Below are 19,816 nucleotides of genomic sequence, written 5' to 3' on the forward strand. Positions count from 1 at the left end.
GAATTTCGAATTATGTTATTCACCAGACTTTTTCGAACTGCTCTGGTTCGAATTCCATCATTCACTTGACCGCAACGTGCTCTGGATTTCGAACTGCACTATTCACTAGACTTTTTCGAAGTATGCTGTTTTCAAATCACTTCTTCTCTTCGAGCTTGAAAGGTATTTAAACACGCATGCGTCAAAGGTTGAAGAGCAACAATTGTAGGAGACAGGATATTAGAAAGTTGATGAGCTCTGGTCCGCTCGTGCCATGTGGGGGATTTTATTGAGTACCGGCGATGTTGGTGACATGGGTCAAGATACTCCGTTGGGTTTAGGATTCCAGGGACTATCCAAAGGCAGTTGGTAGTGAGTGCCTCCTTGTTAACAATAATAAACAAATCGACAACAAGTCACTCAAGAATTCTGTTCTTAAGCTAGGAAACTCATCCAGGCGCTGTAGTATTTACAGCATGCCACCCGCAGAGCTCCATGCTTCCAAACACCCACCCACACCTGGGATCCTTCTTCTTCTGTGGAGTCGCAATTACGTTTCTCCGAGGTGGAAAAGTTTCCAGTTTATAGACGGAGCGGAGCGGGGTCTGGTTCCGCCGAGAAAAGTGAATTTGAGATTCCACGGCTTTTCAAGCTCCGTCACAGAAAGTGAATTGACAGCAGCTACTTTGATTCCACGACTTTCCGCGACCCGACTCGAGAGTGAACCTTGTCCGTCTTGAGGGCGGGTACTGAGTTTGCCTGTCTTGATATCGCTGGTTTCCCTGTACCTATAGATATCAATTAGTTTACCCAGGTTGGAGACAATGCACATGAGGAGAACGAAGGTGGGACTCAAGAATGCCACCATCTCCATCTAGAGATTGAGAGCAAAGTCGAAGGCTCATACAACATCCATTCTTAGAGAGATGTCTGTATCTACACTTTGTCTTCCTTTCTTGTGCTTCTGACTTACCATGTTTCCACTTACCTGGTAATTGCTTGTCAATCAGGTGTGATTGTTCTGAACGTAATGACAACAAGGACACATCGACAACGAGAGGAGAACAGAACCATGGTGTCTTTTCTCCACTTCTTCAACCATTCTTTTGGAGGTGCAGCTTTCCTTTGCTGACCGGTGGTCTAAACATAAAACATAACTTTGAGAGCCTAAAGCAAACCTCCGGTAAAATTTCACAAAGAAACGACTCAATGCATCAAAGTGGCTTAATTTTTCGTTGCGTATCTACAGAATTACTTCAGACGAAAATGCTTTACAAGATACTTTAGATGAAAGCACTTGACTACTTTTGATCTTTTGTTGTGTGCCAACAGGATACATCCGACGAAAATGCCTTGTGATTTTGACATTTGTTGTGTAGTTACTTGAGAAGAGAAATGAAGCTCAGAAGACGACTTGGATCGTTTGCATCCTGAAGATTTGATGACAATCATATCGTCCCACATTGAGTACTTTGAGCACGTTGAAGTACTTGGTATTGGAGAATGTTTGTTCTTTTCCTGTCAAGTTCACTGTGACTTGCCAAACAGAGACCACCGAATCTTCTTTTTCTTTGAAGCCGATAGAGTTGCTCTGCAAGCGTGCTCGAATACTTCCCTAACCCCCTCGCCGGTTTTAGCAGAACACTCGAGGTATTTATAGGCGCCGATCTTGCGCCGCAGTTCTTCTCCCTAAATCATCGTCAGTCTTTTCTGGTGTATGTATCGACAAGCTCCACCCACTTGTTCCCATGTCACTGGCGTTTGGTTGGTTTTTCGAAGTTCTTCGATAGTGTTCTGATCATATCGCAGGTCTTTCTTCGTGCCAATAAGCAGGATTGGTATGCCGGGACAGAAGTGTGATATTTCACTAATCCACTAGAGTATCTGTGAGAATATGTTCCCCTTGAACAGTATCGATACAATTTACCCTATACTCTACATTGTCTACTAATTCGGGCGAATCAATGCTGAAGCAAATCAGAACTACATGTGTATCTGGATATGCGAGTGGCCGTGCGCGATCATAATCTTCTTGAGCAGGGGTATCCCATATATCAAGCTCGATGTGTTTACCGTCAACTTCGATCTCTGCCACAAAGTTACCAAAACCTGTCGCGAGGTACTACTCAAAAAGAATTTAGTAAGACGTGTGATGATATTGCAGTTGCAGTTGTATAATCACCTCTTTAAAACCCATTCCACAAATTACACTCTCATAAGTCAGTTTGATGCCATCAAGATTGTGGACTTGAAGTAAATACTCACCAGGCAAGGTTAGACTTGCCAACGTAATCACCAACTATAACAAGTTTCCTCTTGACAACAGTTTTCGCCGAACGAATCCGGTCAGGACTCCTCCTTTCTTTGAGGCTGATGAAGCTGGCAATTTTTCCTCCCATGCCATTTGATTGGCCAGTGTCGTCACTTTGTTCATCATTAATTATGAGCTTAAACGGTGAGTGGGACAGCCTATCGGTCTGCTTAAGGCTTGGCGATTTCCTTGTAGGATGGTAAAATAAAGTCTCAGACGGTGCGAGCCGCGAGTCATCATTCGTATTCACTGCTGTCTCTTCAGATGTCTCAGGTGATGAGTCAAGTACTGTATCATTTTGTTGTTGATGCCAACCACCTGGAACCAACTCAGCTGGAGTTGAACGTCCCTCAAGTGATGATGAAGATACGTGGGTCCCGATGAGCTGATTGTCTTGTGCTTCATTAGAGAGCTTGGAGCTCTCTGAGATGATGCTCAGATCATTACTTCCTGTGGTTGGGTCCTCAGTAGCTTGTCGAGGAGGCATGCTGGCATCTGCATCGACTCGGGCTTCAGCACTAGTAAAAGTCAGTATTTGAGGAACGATCCAATGGAGAAGCCTTGTCACTGTGATAAATTATCTCTAGACTCTGACAAAGTCATGGATTGTTGCATTGTTGCAACTTTTCTCTGCTGATCAAATTCCGATAAAATCGCAATATACGCTTCCTCCTCACCGGTATTACCTTCTGCTCGAGAAATGTCGATGAACAATTCCAATGACTTGGGCACGCCATTGCTCCCAGGTTCACCCAGACGTCTGTATCCCTTGTGGGCGCGGCGAGCATAGAGATTTGCTTCTGCATATCTGCAGAAGCCAAAGTCAGCTTGTTTGCTCACAATTTCCGTCGCGATGGGCGAGTGCCCTGGGAACAAAACGGAGAAAGCGATGATCAAATCTTTAGTACAGTCTATGTGTCTCGGCGTATCATGATGCGAAGAAACCGAGAGTGTGACTTACGACTCAGTTTTCAGCAGGGCACCAACCAGGGTAAGGAGATCAGAAAGGACTTCGCTGTTGTCGCCGCCATGTTGGCGTGACCCCAAGCGTATCTTCTCCACCAGAAGATCCTTCACTTCGAGCCATTTTTCCTGCCATTGGTAGATAAAAATCAAGAGTCCCAATATCTCTGATCTCTGCACAGAGTAACGAGTGGTGGACGCCACAGCTGAGGATGTCCTTGTCAAGTAATTGCGAAACAGACGTTCAGCAGCATCGTAGTCCTCTGCATCTAGTTTCTGTCTTCCTTGCTTGATCAACGCATGCACTTTTGCAGTCTCCAAATCATCTTCTGAATCTGAATCGCCCATCTCGATGGCACGATCTTTGCCTTTTCCAGTTGACCTGGATCCTGACTGCATAGTCCATGGACCTGCGAGTTCTTCCTCTAATTCGTAGATTGTGTTGGAAGAGACCCATCGTAGCATGCTCTCACTGGGCTCGGATAAAAAAGCATCACCAAAGTCAGACCCGTAGGTCACCGATAGATGATCTGTGCGATCATCTCCTATAATTGTCGATGCTGAGGCGACAACTGTGGCAGCCGATTGAACACATGCTCTCAAGTTGCTGTAACTCTCCAATTGCTCGCTTCTGGATTTCGACTCGATCACAGTGAGCAGTCTATCTATACGTGCGTTGATGTCGAACGTAGCTCGTCTGATGAACTCGTAAAGCTCATCAAGATTTGGTAGGATCTTGTCTGTGGATTCTTTGACCTTGACCTGGTTCCATCTGTATTGAATCAGCAACTAAATCACACTAGGAAGGGAAACATACAAGATGAAGGTTTGTAGTGTGAGCTGAATTGTATCACGATATGACCGTATCTGCTGTTGGAACATTGCAAGCTCAGCCATTGAGCTGTTGAGTCGAAGTTGCTTTCGAGCATTATCAAGAATACCGACGGTTTTGTTGATCTTGTCGAGTGTGCTTTGTAGTTGGACGAGAGTGTTCTGTCCGTCAGTAATTGTTTTCGACAAATTCATCCATAGATTGCCAATATGACCTGTACTTTGAAAGGTGGCCTTGACTCTTTCTTCCTCTAGCGTGTTATATAAACCTTGCAATGCTTGTGCGAAGCTCTCGACATCGGAGAGCAATCCCGTGACCTTGACATCCACGATGACCATACCATCGTGGAAAGCTTTAGTAGCACTGACGATCTTGTAACATGTTCCTAAAAGCGAGAGGACGCCCGTCGTAATTGAAATTGGGTCTACCATCGTTGCATTACTCAAGTGGAGGCACCAGGCTTTGATCGCGCTCGCCGCGGAAACCTACGCAGCACCAACGGAGCTGTATTCCGAGGCCACCATAGAGTTCGGTACAGATGCGCCTAGTCTTTCCGTAATGTAGTATCTTTCTGGTGCAAGTCTCGTGGTTGTTCAATGTCACCTTCTCGAGGCTGATGGTTTGCAGACAGATCAAGAATTTGAAGGTTCGAGGTCCACTCAGCCGCAGCGCGTGACTGCGCCACCAAATTCACTCGAGTAAGAGGCTGCGAGACTGCCGCAAGCTTGACGCTGAAGCATCCAAGGGCGTCATGGTTCCAAGAGTTGTCAATTAGATGAGCAAGTACAGATGAAAGTGCTCTACTATTCTGATTTGTTACGTATCTACGGAACCATTCAGATGAAAGTGCTTCACTGATTGGTGTCACAACCTTTCACTTGTGCAAGTGTGCCATATCATAAAGAGCACAAGACTATAGGTCATCCACTTAAGCAACAGTGCAACACTGATCTTCGCAACCACGCACATCTTAGAGCCTAAACCATAGATTATTGAGAATCCAAATTCTTTTGTCCCGAACTGAACATAATTGAGGTACACTCCTGAAATGACTTCTAACTTTCAAAGAAGTAAAGTGATATCAACTTGTATGGGACGGTGAGACATTGAGCATGAATCTTCTGGGTAGAAAGAATAGTGATACTTCACCCAAGTGGTATGGATGGCAGCAAGCTCCCCGTCCAGCCACGTCAAGATCTTCGGACAACGGCAGCATCATCGGGCAATAAGAGCATTGCTATGTGACAACAACATATCAGAAAAAGGATCATGTCAGGAAAAGGAAGAAACAGAAGGCTGAGAGATTCGGGATTCCCGGGAAATGATCCTTTGAGGATCTCAATTTACAAGACAGGTTCTTTTCCTAGACAAAGTTATTGATAACAATAAAATTGTTGAAAATAGTAACAGCAGAGGAGGTGAACTTGAAGATACTATCTTTTGCTTCCTTGTCTGTGACTATCACTTCACTAGAAAAGCATGTGCATGAAGATGACTAGGCGCTTGCCGTAAGTATATGCTCTTCTAAGACAATAGTGATTCATATCATCATACACCGTATTGTATAATTATATTCTACAACTCTGCCACTGTTTCTTCTGATACTCAAAGAAAACGTTTGGTAGTTGCCAACCTATCCAAAGCCTTGCCCCCATCCAGAGCCCACCCACCATTAATATCTAACTTGTACCTTTGTCCTTTGACCACAATCTTCATAAACCCTTCCCCAGTCCAAGATCTCCCAATTGCCTTGAACAGAGCAAAAAGAGCCCGGCTCATATGTCTGAACGGCGAACTCATGATATGACTCCTCTCATACTCTTGCTCCTGCTTAAGTCGAGCTTCGTCTGCTACGCGCATTTGGCGCAGCTCTGCTGGAGAAAAGTTCGCTGGTGGAGGAGGAGCTAGTCGCGAGGGAAGTTCGATTTGAGATGGTGTAACATACAGGACTCTTGCTGGGAAGAAGGGTATCGGGAGCATTTTCTTCAACACAATTTCGATCTGCAACTCTGGCTGCGTTGCTGCCGGCACCATGCTCGTCTTAGGCAGATTCCTGTTCGCAACTCCAGAGAGTTGATTTGCTTTCTTAGGTAAGGCAGTGACAGACCTCACAATACCAGTGGTACCAAATACCAACCAGGTTCCTAGCGCAGACATTAGGATTACCACACCTCCGAAAGCAAGTGGTATCCACTGCGCGAGTCCTGGATTTGGGTTTAAAACTACGGTCCAGCAGTTGTATAAGGAGTAGCCAAAGCATGTTGCTGCACCCGTCCAAGCGCAGATCATCAATAGCGTATGTGAAGGTGCTTCATAGAGGAGTGTGGGGTGGGATTTGTTGGCGAGGGTGTTGGCGTACGACGCATAGACGGGCAAGTTTGTAGGTGGAGAGGTCTTCGTCGATGCAAGTGAGGGTTTGGATGGTTGGGGAGCTGCGCGTGTTTTTCGCGCTGCACGGAGGAGAGGGGAGGTTGTGAAGAATCGTGGTGGAGGAGGAGGAGTATTGAGGGTCTTGCACAAGAAGCTTTGAATTCGAGTAGATTTGAAAGCATACTGGTACCGCAGACACCCTCTTGAGAATGCAGACATCTGTGGACTTGAATTAACAATCATACAGTCAATTGCGTATATTGTTGGTACTCACCTTGAACAACATCCTTCAGTCAGACCATAGCTTTCTTGTTGTCAAAAAAGTTGAAGCTGCAGCCGCCAATCGGCGATTGTTCCTGACTAGCGCCATCGGCGAGATTTTGGCGGGTCAGTTTGTCTCAACCACCTCGAATAATCCCCAAGAGTTCTCACCCACAAGTCCTGCGCTCCTCACTCTTCAAAAGCTCAATTGAGCTTCAATTATTGTCTGCCAACCATGGCATCTTTTGCGAACGCTTGCCGGTTATCGGCCAGACTTACTGCCAGGCAATTGCGACAAGATGCCGCCGCGAGAGGTAAGCTGGAGATTTTACTCGGAGGATAATAGCTACTGATACTTGCTTGAACAGGTTTTCGAAGTTCTGCGAAAGTGATGGCTGCTCAGAACTTCACGATGCCAGCTTTGTCTCCAACTATGACAGAGGGAAATATTGCGAAGTGGAATGTGAAAGAGGGAGATTCGTTCTCGGCCGGAGACGTTCTACTGGAGATTGAGACGGACAAGGCATCAATGGATGTGGAAGCACAGGATGATGGAATAATGGCAAAAATAACCCAGGGCGATGGAACCAAGGGAATCCAAGTTGGGAGTCGAATTGCTGTTATTGCAGAATCTGGAGATGATCTCAGCACTCTAGAAATACCTGCCGAAGAGAAAGAAGCTGCACCATCACCGAAGAAAGAAGCTTCCACACCAAAATCTGAGTCGAGCTCAGAATCACAAACTGAAGCAACACCTACACCATCGAGTTCAGCATCTTCAGAAGCATCTGCAAAACCTGCCGGAAAGCCCAAGAAGCAGACATACCCTCTCCTACCTTCTGTCGGACATTTGATGAAGGAGCACGGAATTGAAGAATCAGCAATTGAGAAAATGTCCCCTAGTGGCCCCAATGGCCGTCTCCTCAAAGGCGATGTCCTGGCATACCTAGGCTCAATCTCCTCATCCTACCCCGCCGAACTTTCCTCCAAAATCGAGAAACTCACCCACCTCGACCTCAGCAACATTAAAGTAGCTGCCTCTGCACCAGCACCAGCACCAAAACCCAAACCAGCCGAATCAATTCCGGAACCAGTAATTCCCCAAGAATCCGAGATAGCCGTGCCAATTTCAATGCAAGCCGTTCTAGACGTACAGAAGCGGATACAGAGCACGCTTGGTGTATTCATGCCCTTATCCACATTCATAGCTCGCGCCACAGACGTCGCAAACGACAACCTTCCTCGGTCCAAGACTCAAGCTGCCACCGCGGACGAGCTCTTCAACCAAGTTCTCGGTCTGGATACAGTCACTACTTCGGCCGGAGTCCGAGGGACTTTCCTTCCTCAAATTACAGCACTACCTTCAGCTGACCCTTCAGCACCGGTCAAGCCTGCGAAGCAATTGGATATCATTGACATCCTGTCCAGAAAGACGCGATCCACGAGCTCGGGACTGGCGAGCAAGCCGTTGCCGGGATTGAGTAACTCGGTTAATGTGTTCAGTGTGAAGGTGCCGAAGGGTGATGAGAAACGAGCACAGGTCTTCCTGGACAGAGTTAAGAGTGTGCTAGAGGCAGAGCCAGGGAGATTGGTGTTGTAAGGTGTGGACCGGTGGTCTGTAATATAGGGATATAGAATGCAATGGATGTTATGATACTACACACTTTTTTTGCTTCGACTCTGAAGCTGTTTCCAGGTGAGAAGTGCCGATCCTATACTTTGCATCCGCTTCAACGTAGTTCATAAGTGCACAAAGGAGCTGAATAGACTTTTCAATTTTAAACCACCCACTTTAATCCCAAGGCTCCAGCTAATTGCAGCTAAAGCCTAATGACTAACACCGTATGCATTGAAATAAGCCCTGATCAATCAACAGCCAGTCAGGCCCTTGGGTCCTGAGCCAAGCGACGACCGTGTTGTGGGCTTCGACAAGAGTTTGCGTTTGGGCACTTGTACGAGTAATCTGATTGTATGAACTTTGCGTGTACCGAGACGTTTTTTTCCCCCTTCCCTTTTCTTCTCTTTTGGATGACGAACGGGAGTGACTTAGGCAAGACGTCTCAATCCGACATTATAAACTTACTTTGAATAGCAAGTTTTCAATCACGACTCGTTTTCGGGGCCAAGAAGATCCCAGCTCCATTGTCATAGAGAAGTAACCTTAACTCGGTATCTTTTTGTGGTGTTATTTTGTCAGGTTGTAGCAGTACTATATTCTCTCTTCTAGGCGCAACGTAGTTGAATATTTGGCTGTCTCGAACTAGCAAGAGAGAGGCGAAGAAAAGAAAGACGAGACGTTGGAGAGAGATGATTGAATGAGGCAATAGTAAGGACGGAAAGAACAGAACCCAGCAGGATTGAACAAAAAGAATACATCGAGCATGATTGGATGGAAAAGACCTCCTTAGCAAGGGAGCAGAAAAAGGGGGAGGGCGTTTTCCACGTGATTGAAACACTTGTTCCTGCCCAAGTTCTCATCATTCAGCAAGCTAACATGAGATGAAGGATCAGATAAATAGTTCTTCAATTCGTAGGTGCCAATACCCAAGCTATTTGTACACCATTCGTTCCAGTCGTGAGAATACCAGCCTCCAGTGTCAATACCCCGCAAATGACTTTTATGACATACCATGCGCCTCCCATTCAATTCCCGCCAAACTCGGAAGTATTCATTCCGAACAAGGGAACATTGCTATCATTAAGTCCTGGCACATCGATTATCCCCGACAGTCCAGATTGGCCCCCAAGCATGGATGCAGATGGCATTCCGCTGGGCGTGAAGCCCGTGCTGTTCCATCCTGACCATAATGCTTCGAAGTCAATTTCTGCGTCGCCAAGAGAATCGTTACCCTCGACGCTATTCGGATAGCTGTTCACACGAGAGAGGTCGAGATGGTGATCAATGGAATTGTTCCGTGATCCAAGGTAATCTCCATTTGTGCCTGACAACCCAGCATTGGGATGCGACGATGTGCGTCTGAGCGATGCGTGAGGTGCCAATGGGCTTGTAATCTTGGGGTCTGAGCTGGGTCGACTAATGCCAGACTCAACTTTGGGGAGACCTGCTGTTGCCGTCGGAGAAAAGGGGCCGTTGTTGCTGAACAAACTTCCCATTGGATCGTTGTCATCGGTGACAGGTACAGCAGCGTTCATGAAGCTCTGAGGTGTTTGGTTGGCACTCATATGCTGAGAACGAGCAACTTGTTGACGGATGACAACATCTCGAAATGCTGTAAGGATGAAGTGGAGGCGGCTTCCTTGGGGATCTTGTTGAGCAAGGTAGTTCATGATATTAATAGCAGACATGATTGAAGAGTTAGCCTTTGGATTATTGACCAATGCAGAAAAGTCGTTCGCCAAGACGACAAGGGCTGCAGCGAAAAGAAAATATCTATGAAATGTCAGAGCAAGACACGACATGACTTTAGAGACTCACAAGACAAAAGGGTTTCGATGGGGCAAGTATCGCCCTTCCAGAGCAGTCTGGACGAGAGAAATGCTGTGAGTACTTGCAGTGACACAAGCCTCGGCAAACCTCTCCATTCTTGAAGTGTTTCTGTCAGTCTTCCGCATAGGATCATTCTGCTCATTATGAAACTTGTTCATTAAGAAGAGGAAAAATGGCCTCGTAAGTAAGATGACGGAATGGCAATTCAGCAGATTGACGTGTAGAATTGCAATCCCTTGAGCAGGGTCCACAGGGCTTGCTTGACGGTGTTGTAAAGAAGGATCCAGAGATTTGGGCCATCCTTTGCAAAGCGTCGCAATTTCTTGGGCCAATTTGGTCGAAATCTTGCGCTTCGAATAGACCTTTTCCAGTATCATACCAATCATTTGACAGCTGCTTACGGATGCCTTCAGGCCAAGCGCACCTGAACTTGAAAAGCTGGCATTGGCTTCGGTGGGAAACGGAGCCTGAGGAAATGGCGCTTTTTCACCCAATTGAAGTATATCATCAGAGCAGTCGCTCTCTCTAATGGCAGTCGGTCGACCAAGAGATGCTGCTAGGAATCTGTCAAGAACGAATAGAGAACGCCACAGATTGCGTCTTGTCGATTGTTCGCTAGTGCTGAAGAGCGACATCGACTCTTCGCGATGGAGTCCAAGAGCGAAGGCAGACCGCACCGCCATACCTGATTCTGTGAGCCTAAGGTTCAGCCAACAAAGGGCATAAAGTTACCATAGTAAGCATATGCTGCATTCCTTTTCGAGATGGCCAGTGTATACACAGACATCAGCGTCAATGCTTGAATGCTCCAGAACCCGGCGTCTTCGAACCCTGAAGAAGGATCGGCGAGCTGTTTGGCATCCGAATAGAATATTTCAGCCCGATCAAACCTCTCGTTTCTCAACTTCTGTATGATAGCATCTTCTGGAGTTCCTGGTATTGGAGTAGCCATGACGAGACCAATAGCAAAGACGAGGTAGAGCATGCAAAGCCATGATGCGTCCGCATTTAGAGGATCAGTATAGCATGCTTCTAGAGTCATCAAAAAGCTTCTGCGTTGGAAAACCTCAATAAGTCCATTTACCTTTTCCATAATTAGTGCCGAACAGGAGACATATGATGGAATAACTGACATTTGTGAAGTATGAAGCCACAAGGATGTTAGCGGTTTGCCTGTCTGGGAGGAGATGAGTTCTTCGTAGATTCTCGGGTAAAGTTAGTGGGTTTTCAACAATTTTGTATCTTCTTGGATCATTTGTAAACGGTGATGAGCCAACGACGCTATCAACTACCAGGCGTATGAGCTGTAGAAATGATAGTGAAGCCGAATCACCAATATACACTGCCCATATTGTCAGATTGATAGTCTCCAAAAGATACATAGGGTGTACGTGGAAATTAAGCACTTACACAACCTGCCTTTCGGATCTAGTAGCATTCTAGTGTGACTGAATCTTTCGGCCTCTTCTTCGTGGCCATCGGATGTAGATGCGCCAGATCCTATACCAGGGATACCATCCGCATCGTTCGGACTTTTCTTCTGCTTATCATCCTTGTCCGGAAAGGGTCCCGCACCCGGAGTGTCACCAACGGCATTTGGTGTCTGTCCGCTGTACTGCACACCGTTTAAGTCATGCTTCATAATACCCGGTGACCAATGAGCCTGAGTAATAGCCGGAGAGTGAACATGTATATTGTTGGTTCCCATGGAAAGACCATCTGGGACCGGTTCTAGCATCCGACGTTTGGGTGAGGGTCCGTCTTCTGCTGGGCCAGTCTCAGCAGCACCATAGGTGCATTCCAGAGTGCGCTTCGAACATTTCTCACAGGGCTTCAGACCATTACACTGCACATTACCGTCAGCATATATGGTACTTGATCCTGAACCAACATGAAAAAGGGGAGTGAAGCCAAAAAAATTAGAATGGCATGGGTAAAGTACTGATAGACAAGGCATGAGCCCAGACATAATTATCACTTGACTTCAAAATAGTTCGTACAAGGAAGATATGAAGCTCAGATCTACAACTAACAGCAGATCTGAAGGATGACATTGGGATATTGGGTTGAAGGTTGACGCCTAGTCACATGACTGGTCCTTGCCTCTGAGGGAGGAAAGCTCATGGGATTTGGGAACGAATACCTTTGATGTCCACTTGGCAAAGTTCTACTGAGTCGAAAATATGACAACTCATGATAGCTGCAGTTGGAACTCAATTGAGCGTGATTTTCTTTCTTGAGCTTGGCCCCCTTAGTGCAGCATCCGGTTCACGATATCGCGAGTGCAAAGCCCACATTCTCTAATATCGTTGCATTAAGCGGATCCTTCACGAGGATGGCATACTTCGCCATAAAACAAACGTGTTGTCGCTTGACAATAGGGGCGTAAAGGGAGGACAAGGGTAGAGGATCGTGTGCGACTTGATGCTAAATAGCGAGAGTGTAACGACGGCAACACAACATAGTTTGTTTATAATGACTTACTTTCTGCTTCCTCCGCTTACATGAATCGCAGGCCTGAGCAATGCGCTGCCGTTTGTCGGGATCCACTTTCGGGCGAGTCATAGTAGGTGAGGGATAATTACCATCTTCCTTGTGTCGGATGGTGAAAGACGGCGAAGGATGGCGACGGGATGTGGACTGGTACGGTGCTGATCTAGAGCTTCAATCCACCGGGTGAGGATAGCTCCCGACGATGAACAGCTGCTTCTACTACTACTCCTAGACGAGATATGAAACAGTTGTTGGATAGTTACTGTCGATGCGGGGAGAGCCTTCCGTCAGTGCATTGCATCGCATCCAACCAGCTCGAAGACCTGGTTCTGGATGAGAATGGAAGTGTCGGATGAGGGATGAAAAGCAGTCAGAGGCTTGTCAGAGGAGGCCAAGTCCAGGTCGAGAGGACAAAAAAGAGCCAGGAAGTGTCGGAGAAGAATGAGAGAGAGGCGGATGCTGCACAAAAGAAGTTTTTCAAGTGATGAAGATTAAAGTAAATTGAACACTGTCAGGTCAGGTCATGCATCATCTCGATCCCAGGACTGGCAAGTCAGCCAAAGCGCAAAAATGGCAACGACGAGCGACCATGGCGTGCGCTACTTACGGTACGGGAGGAAAGGAGGAAAAGTAAAAATTGCCCGTTTGCCTTTCATCAGTTTTGCATTCAGACCTCAGACTTCATTCACACTTCAGCCCACGAATGTCAAACATCACTCAAGAAACACTTACCGGGTGGTGTTCGTCGTGTTGCCCTGCAATGCTTCTTTTTCTTGCATCGTACAGTACAACCATAGGGCAGGCACTACATCCCGGGTGCTGCACGAAATCACAAAATAAGCCCTGCCACCGCTCACGCCAATCATCACTCACTTCCTCACCCCTTCACTCACGATCGATCATGTTGGCCGCGCACGCTTCAAGTTGGACAGCTCGACGATCATTTCCCCAGCTATCAGACAGCTATCATACAGTACAACAACCGGCTGCAGAAAAGCAAGCAGCTTCCCTGCCGCCGTCATAGCCAAAAGGCTTTCTTCTTCTTCGTGCAGCATGCTCCGTACAATACCGCTCAATGTTTTCCGTATGCGATACAGTCGGCCCTGTCAAGGAGAGGAGACCATCGGTTGATGTACGGACGTGGATATTGTTGTGACACCCACATTCTCTTTTTCATGTACACACGCTGTGTGTTGCTACTCGTACAGCGATTGCTGCCCGTCCTGTGCTGTCGGATAAAGCACCTGGAAGCTTTCGGCCGGCATGCAGAGCTCCATCTCACTAACTTCCACCTCGCGCATTCTGACGCCTCGGAGTGCACAACAGCACAATAGCAGATGGCAAACACGCTCAATAACGATCATGCATCGAGCATACCTGCCACACGGCATTGCATGTGACTGGATTTTGGTGGCGGCGGTCTCTGCATCAGCGACGTCCATCGCGGCTACCGAGTACTCGGTTTTCTCCCTTCCCCAGTCCCATGAACCAAGAACCAAGAAGCCTCGAAGCGTAGCCGCAAATCTTTTAGATTGAAGACGGCATAGCCTGACCAGGATACCGTACGGCGTGCTCCTCATTGACCGATAACAGGCATGTAAAGCCCTGATTCAGCCTCCAGCAGCCACTGTCGTCTCGGAACCAGCCTCCAGCTCAGCAGGATCTTTGGGCCGCCTTTGGTCCTGCTGGAAAGCTTGCCCGCTGTAAAGCTACAGTACCGTATGGGCCGTATCTTACCCTCAACTTAACGCACATCGCCTTTGGTGTCAGACAGACATAAAAGCTGCAGGATGTGGAGACCAGCGACATCATCCGCCGCTGCAGAGCCGGAGCGCCACTAACCATGCCTGCCGATCCGCCGTCTGGGAGCACAGCAGATACTCCAGGAACCAGGAAGTTGTCGGCCAAAGCATTTCACTGTTGCATCGTCGGATGGTGCCCCAGATTTACTCTCCAGCCGTGTTGTACAATGCATCTCCTAGAACGGCCAGCCATGATTCTGTCTTCTCCTGGGAAATGTCTTCTTGAGCGGACATCTTTGGCTCCACTTAGGTTCCCTAGATCTAACCTGGACTATTAATTAGTGAGAGCTACCCGCAACCGTAACACTGAACAGTATCCACTGTCAAAAATATACAAAGGCGGGGTGTACTTCGAACTGCTTTTTCCCTTGTTTCAACACAGATCAGGGTGGCGCTTTCACCAGCAACAAGATGACCGTAGATGGTGGTTACACGAACGGCTTCCGATCACCTTATTCGGTGCTGGAGGGAAGCAGGAAAGCCACAGCAACACTGCAGGAGCTCGTCGCCGATCAGCTCCTACCCGAGTTTGCTGAACACCTGAAGGATGTGACTTTAACGACGGCAACCGACGGAACTCAGATCTACTTTCCGTGCCCTTTCAAAGAGACTGAGGCTACAGTTGCTTTGAAGTCTGTGGAAGCCAGTGTTGTGGCTGCTCTTGCAAACTTACGATATCCGCAAGGCTCCCGTAGGAGGAAGATTGAAGTCGATCTGGAGCAGACAGCAACGTTTCTGTTTTCGACTTACATAGCTACCATTGGTGGTTTGGGAAAGCAGGATCCAAATGTCAAGTCGAAGCTGAAAGGTGTGAGAGCTTCAGACTGTCCATTCTGCAATTCCTAACTGGGGCAGATACCGATTTACTGAAAGCACAAGCTATTCTCTATCGCAGACTCTCGGCAAATCTCTACGAGACTAAAAATGCCGGGGAGTACTTCCACATTCATGGCTCACTCGAGGCTGGAAAGACCCTGAACATGATTGGGTTGGAGGCACATCGCCCAGATCTTACAGACTACCGAAAATGTATCGATTTAATTGAGAGCCATGTGAAGCAGTTCACGGCAGCAGAGTTGGAGGAAATGAATGCCAGAGAGAGACAAGCAGGAGTTACAGCCTTAAAGTGGGAAGACTTCAAGAAGTCAAATCATGTAAGTTTTGCTCTATTTGTGTTGCTACTTGTCTTAATGACTCTTAGGGCAAAACTCTTCTGTCTATTCCACCTTGGCAAGTCACTAAACTCGAAGATTCTTCTCCTCCAGCCCCGTTCACACCACACTCGCACTCGGCTAGTCCTAATTCGCAACCGCAAGTATTGAGTGGTATTCGGGTCCTCGAGCTCTGTCGCATCATCGCCGGACCAGCAATGGGTAGAACCTTAGCAGAGTACGGTGCACAAGTTATCAAAGTTACCTCTCCCAACCTCTCTGATGTTCCCTTCTTTCAAGTTGACGGCAATACGGGGAAACACACCTGCGACCTCAATCTCAAGTCTCCTGCTGGACGAAAGGCATTTGAAGAGCTCCTGCAGACTGCTGACGTTGTTCTTGATGGTTATCGACCAGGTAGTTTGGAGAAGTTAGGCTATAGCCCACAAAAGATATTCGACTTGGTAAAAGGACGCGGTAAAGGCATCGTGTATGTCGCAGAGGATTGCTTTGGCTATGAGGGCGAATGGGCCGGCCGACCTGGATGGCAGCAGATTGCGGATTGCGTTACCGGTGTCGCGTGGGCGCAAGGAGAGTTCATGGGACTCAATGAGCCTGTTGTTCCTCCTTTCCCCATGTCAGACTATGGCACTGGATGTATGGGCGCCATCGCAGCTTTGATGGGTCTATATCGCCGCGCGAAAGAAGGTGGTAGTTGGGTTGGCAGAACGAGTTTGTGCCAATACGACGTCTTTCTACTCGGGTTAGGCCTTTACGACAGCACCATCCAGGAGAAAGTCAGGAAGGAGCACGATGTGGAGTTCTTTGGTCTTCGACATGCTGATAGTGTTGATGAGGTCGGAGGCAGGGCGTTGAAGAGCATGAAGAGAACTCATCCGGAGTTGTTCGACATGAAGAATATGCAGAAAGCTTTCAGCAAAGGCTTCAACGAGGAAATTTGCTGGTGTAGAAGTCCGGTTCTTATCGAAGGACTGAGAGTCGGGTTCGATAGGGCTAGTCGACCGAATGGATTCGATGGCCCGACTTGGGACGATTGGGAGGTGGAGGAAGATGTCATTGAGGGGTGATGGCGAAGAGTGATGAAGTGATGATGTGACGATAACGGTCGATGAACTTATGGATGGAACCTGCATATATGGGTTTAGCATTAGCATCAGCATGGCATTTAGAGTGTCATTTTGGTCATCGAGCCTGCATTTGCATAGAGGGTTCTTCGAAACTCTACACAATGTAATTATTAATACCACCAACAAGAACATGCAAGTTTATTTCAAACCTAACACAACATAATTCTAAACCCCAAACGCATTCACGTTCTCAAAATAATCCGTCCGAGAACCAAACGTTTCACCCCGCCGGAAAATTCTCGAAACCGAACATCAATCAACAGCAGCAACTTTGACCCCTCCTCCCCCTCTATACTTATATCCAGACAAGTTTATTTATAACTCCTCCCCCGTTTCGGTTTTCCTTTTCCGAGCCCAAGCTCTCTCTATACGAACTACAGCAAAGTTTGGATCCGAGCCAACAGCCCATTATTTGGGTCCGAGCACCCACCAACCGTCCGTCCCGTTGTTACTGTACCAGATGGTTCCTGAAAATCAAAAAAAGAAAAGAAAAGAAAAGAAAAGAAAACTATCGGGGTCCTGGGACGGACGGACGCCATCTACGAATTACTAGTCGAACTCGGATTGTGCTCCGAGGCACCTACCCGTTCCGCTCGCTCGCTCATCAACAATCCCAACGAACGAACGAACGAACGAGCTAGAGATAGCAAGGGTTGGGTTGCGGTTCGGACGGACTTTTTTCTGAGAGGTGGGGATTCTTTCTTTTTTTTTGTTGCGTTTCGCAATTGGAGTTGTTTGGAGCCGAGGGAGTGGATTGGACTGGACTGGATTGGACTGGACTGGTTAACTTCCGTGTGTGGGATGGTGGCAGTAGGTACGGTAGGTGGAATTCTTGATTGGAAGTGGAAGTGATAGGGCTGGAGGGAGGGAGGGACGGGGAGGGGGGTTTGTTGCAGGTCGTAGATGGGAGGTTTGGTACCGAGGCGCCTTTTTTGGGGTGCGGGTGGGTTTTCTCGGGATGAGGGTTAGATGAGATTGGGGTTTGCTTTTTTGGATGAGATGAGATGAGGTGAATGCTGGGTAGAGGGAGAAGGAGTCGGTGATTGTGAGGCAGAAGGGTAGGGGATTAGAAGGAAGGGAGGTGACGGATGCGGCTTTGGGATGGATGTGAGGGAAACAGCGTAAGTAACAACAGCCAGAACTAGAACGAACACCCCTCGTGGCAGCACAGACGCCTTGCATAAGACCCTTCAAATAAGAGCTCAGATTATGAATCTTTGTTGCGTTTCGCAGTCCAGAAGTTTGGAGCCGATGGTTGTTGTGGAACTTGAGATGAGTGAGGTGACGGATGGGGCTTTGAGATGTGAGGATGTGACGGGAGCATCTGCAAACATAGATGACTGAGGATATTAGATGTGAGACTTCCCAAACGATGCTTGAGATGGGATTTCTTGTTGCATCTCGCAGTCCAGAAGTTTGGAGCCGATGGCTTGTGGAAGGGGGATGGGGCTTTGGATTGGGAAGTGGGAGGAAGGAATGTAACAGAAACATCTGCAACCTTACCTCACCACAGCACAGACTACGAAGCCGGAGAGTGAGACTTCTCAAATAACAGCTTGAGGAAGACTATCTTTGTTGCATATCGTAGTCCAAAAACCTGGAGCCGAAGCATGTGTGTGGAAGTGACAGCTCCTACCCCGAAGCCTACCTCGTGGCAATTACAGATTGCCCATATGAGACTTCTCCAATACTATGCTCTCTTTTGGTGGTCCATTGAATCTTTGTTGCGTTTCGCAATCCAGAAGTTTGGAGCCGAAGACGTGCATTGAGCTCGTGGCAGCTTGTGGTTTTTCCATTTTCCTACTGCACGGAACATCCAAGCTGATGTATGAGACTGCTCCAATTATCTTTCCTTATTCCCGTTCTCAAGGGAGATTTTGTTGCATGTCGTTGTCCAAGAGTTTGGTACCGAGGGTGGTAGGTAACGGATTGGCGTGTTGATGTTACAGTACCAGGAAAATGCAGTCTGCGATCTTGTGGGATGGAGAGTTGGGGATTTTCGTGCTTGTGTTATGAATTGAGACCGGGCGTTGAAGTAATGCATGTTTGTCATATTGGTACATGATGAGTGCATATTGTAGAAGTCACAGCGTGTGATTCGAAGTGAACATTTCGGTTACTGTGGATATCGAGGGATGTTGGATCATGGAGCAGACTCAAAGGCCCACTTGAGCTTGACATCTCATTTTATTATTCCAGTCACAAGTTACTGTCAAGAGTTGTTACTGACAGATACTCGTCATTGTCTATTACTTTTTGGTGAGTTGTATCCAAGTTGGGATCCATTTGTGGATTGCGATTACTTCCCCAGCGTTCGAGCCCCAGATAGCCACTGGATCAACACTGACATATTATTCCACTCCGGATTGGCACTCTTCAGTGACATTGCCATATTTCTTCTGATTGAAAGTGTTCATTCAGATTGCCGAACCGGCAATCATATCCCAACGAAGATGTCTTGTTGCATGTCGCTCCGGGACCGAGGATCCGGGTTCACTGTACATTATCCACTCTGCAAGACCACCATGTTCGAATAACAACTTACTTCCATGGTTAGACAATCACGTTATGTTTTAAACACTTTAAGCATGCCCGAAATAGGAACGTCGCGCCATAGAGTTTACACATTGTTCCAGAAGATTTCAGATATCACACCATTGACCAAAGCCATGTTTCCGATATCATGGGCCAAAAACCCCAACCTTAAGCCAGACCTGGATTCCTACAAGGCTCTTAAGCCTCAGCCAGTTGGAGACATCACCATTCATCAGCTTCGCTCTCTTTCAGCTCCATCCTGAATCTCGACATCGCATGTCAATTACATCATTCCATCGTTGTCGTTAGTTGTGGCTTGCCAACTGCCGGAACTTTCCACGGAGATGCTGATATCTGACGCAAAAAGGCGTCAAACAACGATTACTGAACGATGGTGGCTTCAAGACAACTGCAAATGGAAAAAGGTCCGCTTGCTGGGGATCATGAGGCGGAAGTGGCGTTCAAGCAAACACGTGGTTTAAGCCTCGTTGTCTTGCCTTGGAGAAGGATGTGGAAGGCCTAG

The 19,816-nt window shown here is 47.4% G+C and overlaps 7 protein-coding genes across 7 annotated transcripts; 2 read left to right on the forward strand and 5 right to left on the reverse strand.

Moving 5' to 3' along the window:
- Window positions 1-1,393: 1,393 nt before the first annotated feature.
- On the reverse strand, window positions 1,394-2,515 carry LY89DRAFT_428102 (belong to Rho subfamily). Its single transcript, XM_018207450.1, has 4 exons — window positions 2,162-2,515; window positions 1,907-2,101; window positions 1,720-1,854; window positions 1,394-1,668 (listed from the first exon to the last, which is right to left on the reverse strand). Exons 1-4 carry the CDS (start codon window positions 2,174-2,176, stop codon window positions 1,507-1,509), a joined length of 507 nt encoding a protein of 168 aa, XP_018075514.1. The 5' UTR covers window positions 2,177-2,515; the 3' UTR covers window positions 1,394-1,506.
- A 1,365-nt stretch (window positions 2,516-3,880) lies between these two features.
- Window positions 3,881-4,702, reverse strand: LY89DRAFT_428184 (uncharacterized protein). Its single transcript, XM_018207451.1, has one exon. The coding sequence runs from the start codon at window positions 4,514-4,516 to the stop codon at window positions 4,043-4,045; it is 474 nt and encodes a 157-aa protein (XP_018075515.1). The 5' UTR covers window positions 4,517-4,702; the 3' UTR covers window positions 3,881-4,042.
- A 988-nt stretch (window positions 4,703-5,690) lies between these two features.
- LY89DRAFT_778775 (uncharacterized protein) lies at window positions 5,691-6,769 on the reverse strand (the record flags this gene model as incomplete). The annotated part of the gene is made up of 2 exons (XM_018222241.1): window positions 6,730-6,769; window positions 5,691-6,674 (listed from the first exon to the last, which is right to left on the reverse strand). The coding sequence occupies exons 1-2, from the start codon at window positions 6,739-6,741 to the stop codon at window positions 5,691-5,693; spliced, it is 996 nt and encodes a 331-aa protein (XP_018075516.1). The 5' UTR covers window positions 6,742-6,769.
- Window positions 6,770-6,868: 99 nt separating this feature from the next.
- Window positions 6,869-8,378, forward strand: LY89DRAFT_715431 (uncharacterized protein). The gene is made up of 2 exons (XM_018218205.1): window positions 6,869-7,030; window positions 7,085-8,378. The coding sequence occupies exons 1-2, from the start codon at window positions 6,952-6,954 to the stop codon at window positions 8,314-8,316; spliced, it is 1,311 nt and encodes a 436-aa protein (XP_018075517.1). The 5' UTR covers window positions 6,869-6,951; the 3' UTR covers window positions 8,317-8,378.
- Window positions 8,379-9,221: 843 nt separating this feature from the next.
- LY89DRAFT_428223 (uncharacterized protein) lies at window positions 9,222-13,046 on the reverse strand. Its single transcript, XM_018207453.1, has 6 exons — window positions 12,649-13,046; window positions 11,575-12,010; window positions 11,298-11,506; window positions 10,897-11,248; window positions 10,153-10,849; window positions 9,222-10,107 (listed from the first exon to the last, which is right to left on the reverse strand). Exons 1-6 carry the CDS (start codon window positions 12,727-12,729, stop codon window positions 9,360-9,362), a joined length of 2,523 nt encoding a protein of 840 aa, XP_018075518.1. The 5' UTR covers window positions 12,730-13,046; the 3' UTR covers window positions 9,222-9,359.
- A 1,508-nt stretch (window positions 13,047-14,554) lies between these two features.
- Window positions 14,555-16,915, forward strand: LY89DRAFT_428227 (CoA-transferase family III). Its single transcript, XM_018207454.1, has 3 exons — window positions 14,555-15,267; window positions 15,315-15,613; window positions 15,661-16,915. The coding sequence occupies exons 1-3, from the start codon at window positions 14,871-14,873 to the stop codon at window positions 16,696-16,698; spliced, it is 1,734 nt and encodes a 577-aa protein (XP_018075519.1). The 5' UTR covers window positions 14,555-14,870; the 3' UTR covers window positions 16,699-16,915.
- A 504-nt stretch (window positions 16,916-17,419) lies between these two features.
- On the reverse strand, window positions 17,420-18,571 carry LY89DRAFT_428217 (uncharacterized protein). The gene has a single exon (XM_018207452.1). The coding sequence runs from the start codon at window positions 18,247-18,249 to the stop codon at window positions 17,542-17,544; it is 708 nt and encodes a 235-aa protein (XP_018075520.1). The 5' UTR covers window positions 18,250-18,571; the 3' UTR covers window positions 17,420-17,541.
- Window positions 18,572-19,816: the final 1,245 nt, after the last annotated feature.

This window comes from Mollisia scopiformis (genome assembly GCF_001500285.1).
Source record: "Mollisia scopiformis unplaced genomic scaffold LY89scaffold_5, whole genome shotgun sequence".
Taxonomy (NCBI): domain Eukaryota; kingdom Fungi; phylum Ascomycota; class Leotiomycetes; order Helotiales; family Mollisiaceae; genus Mollisia; species Mollisia scopiformis.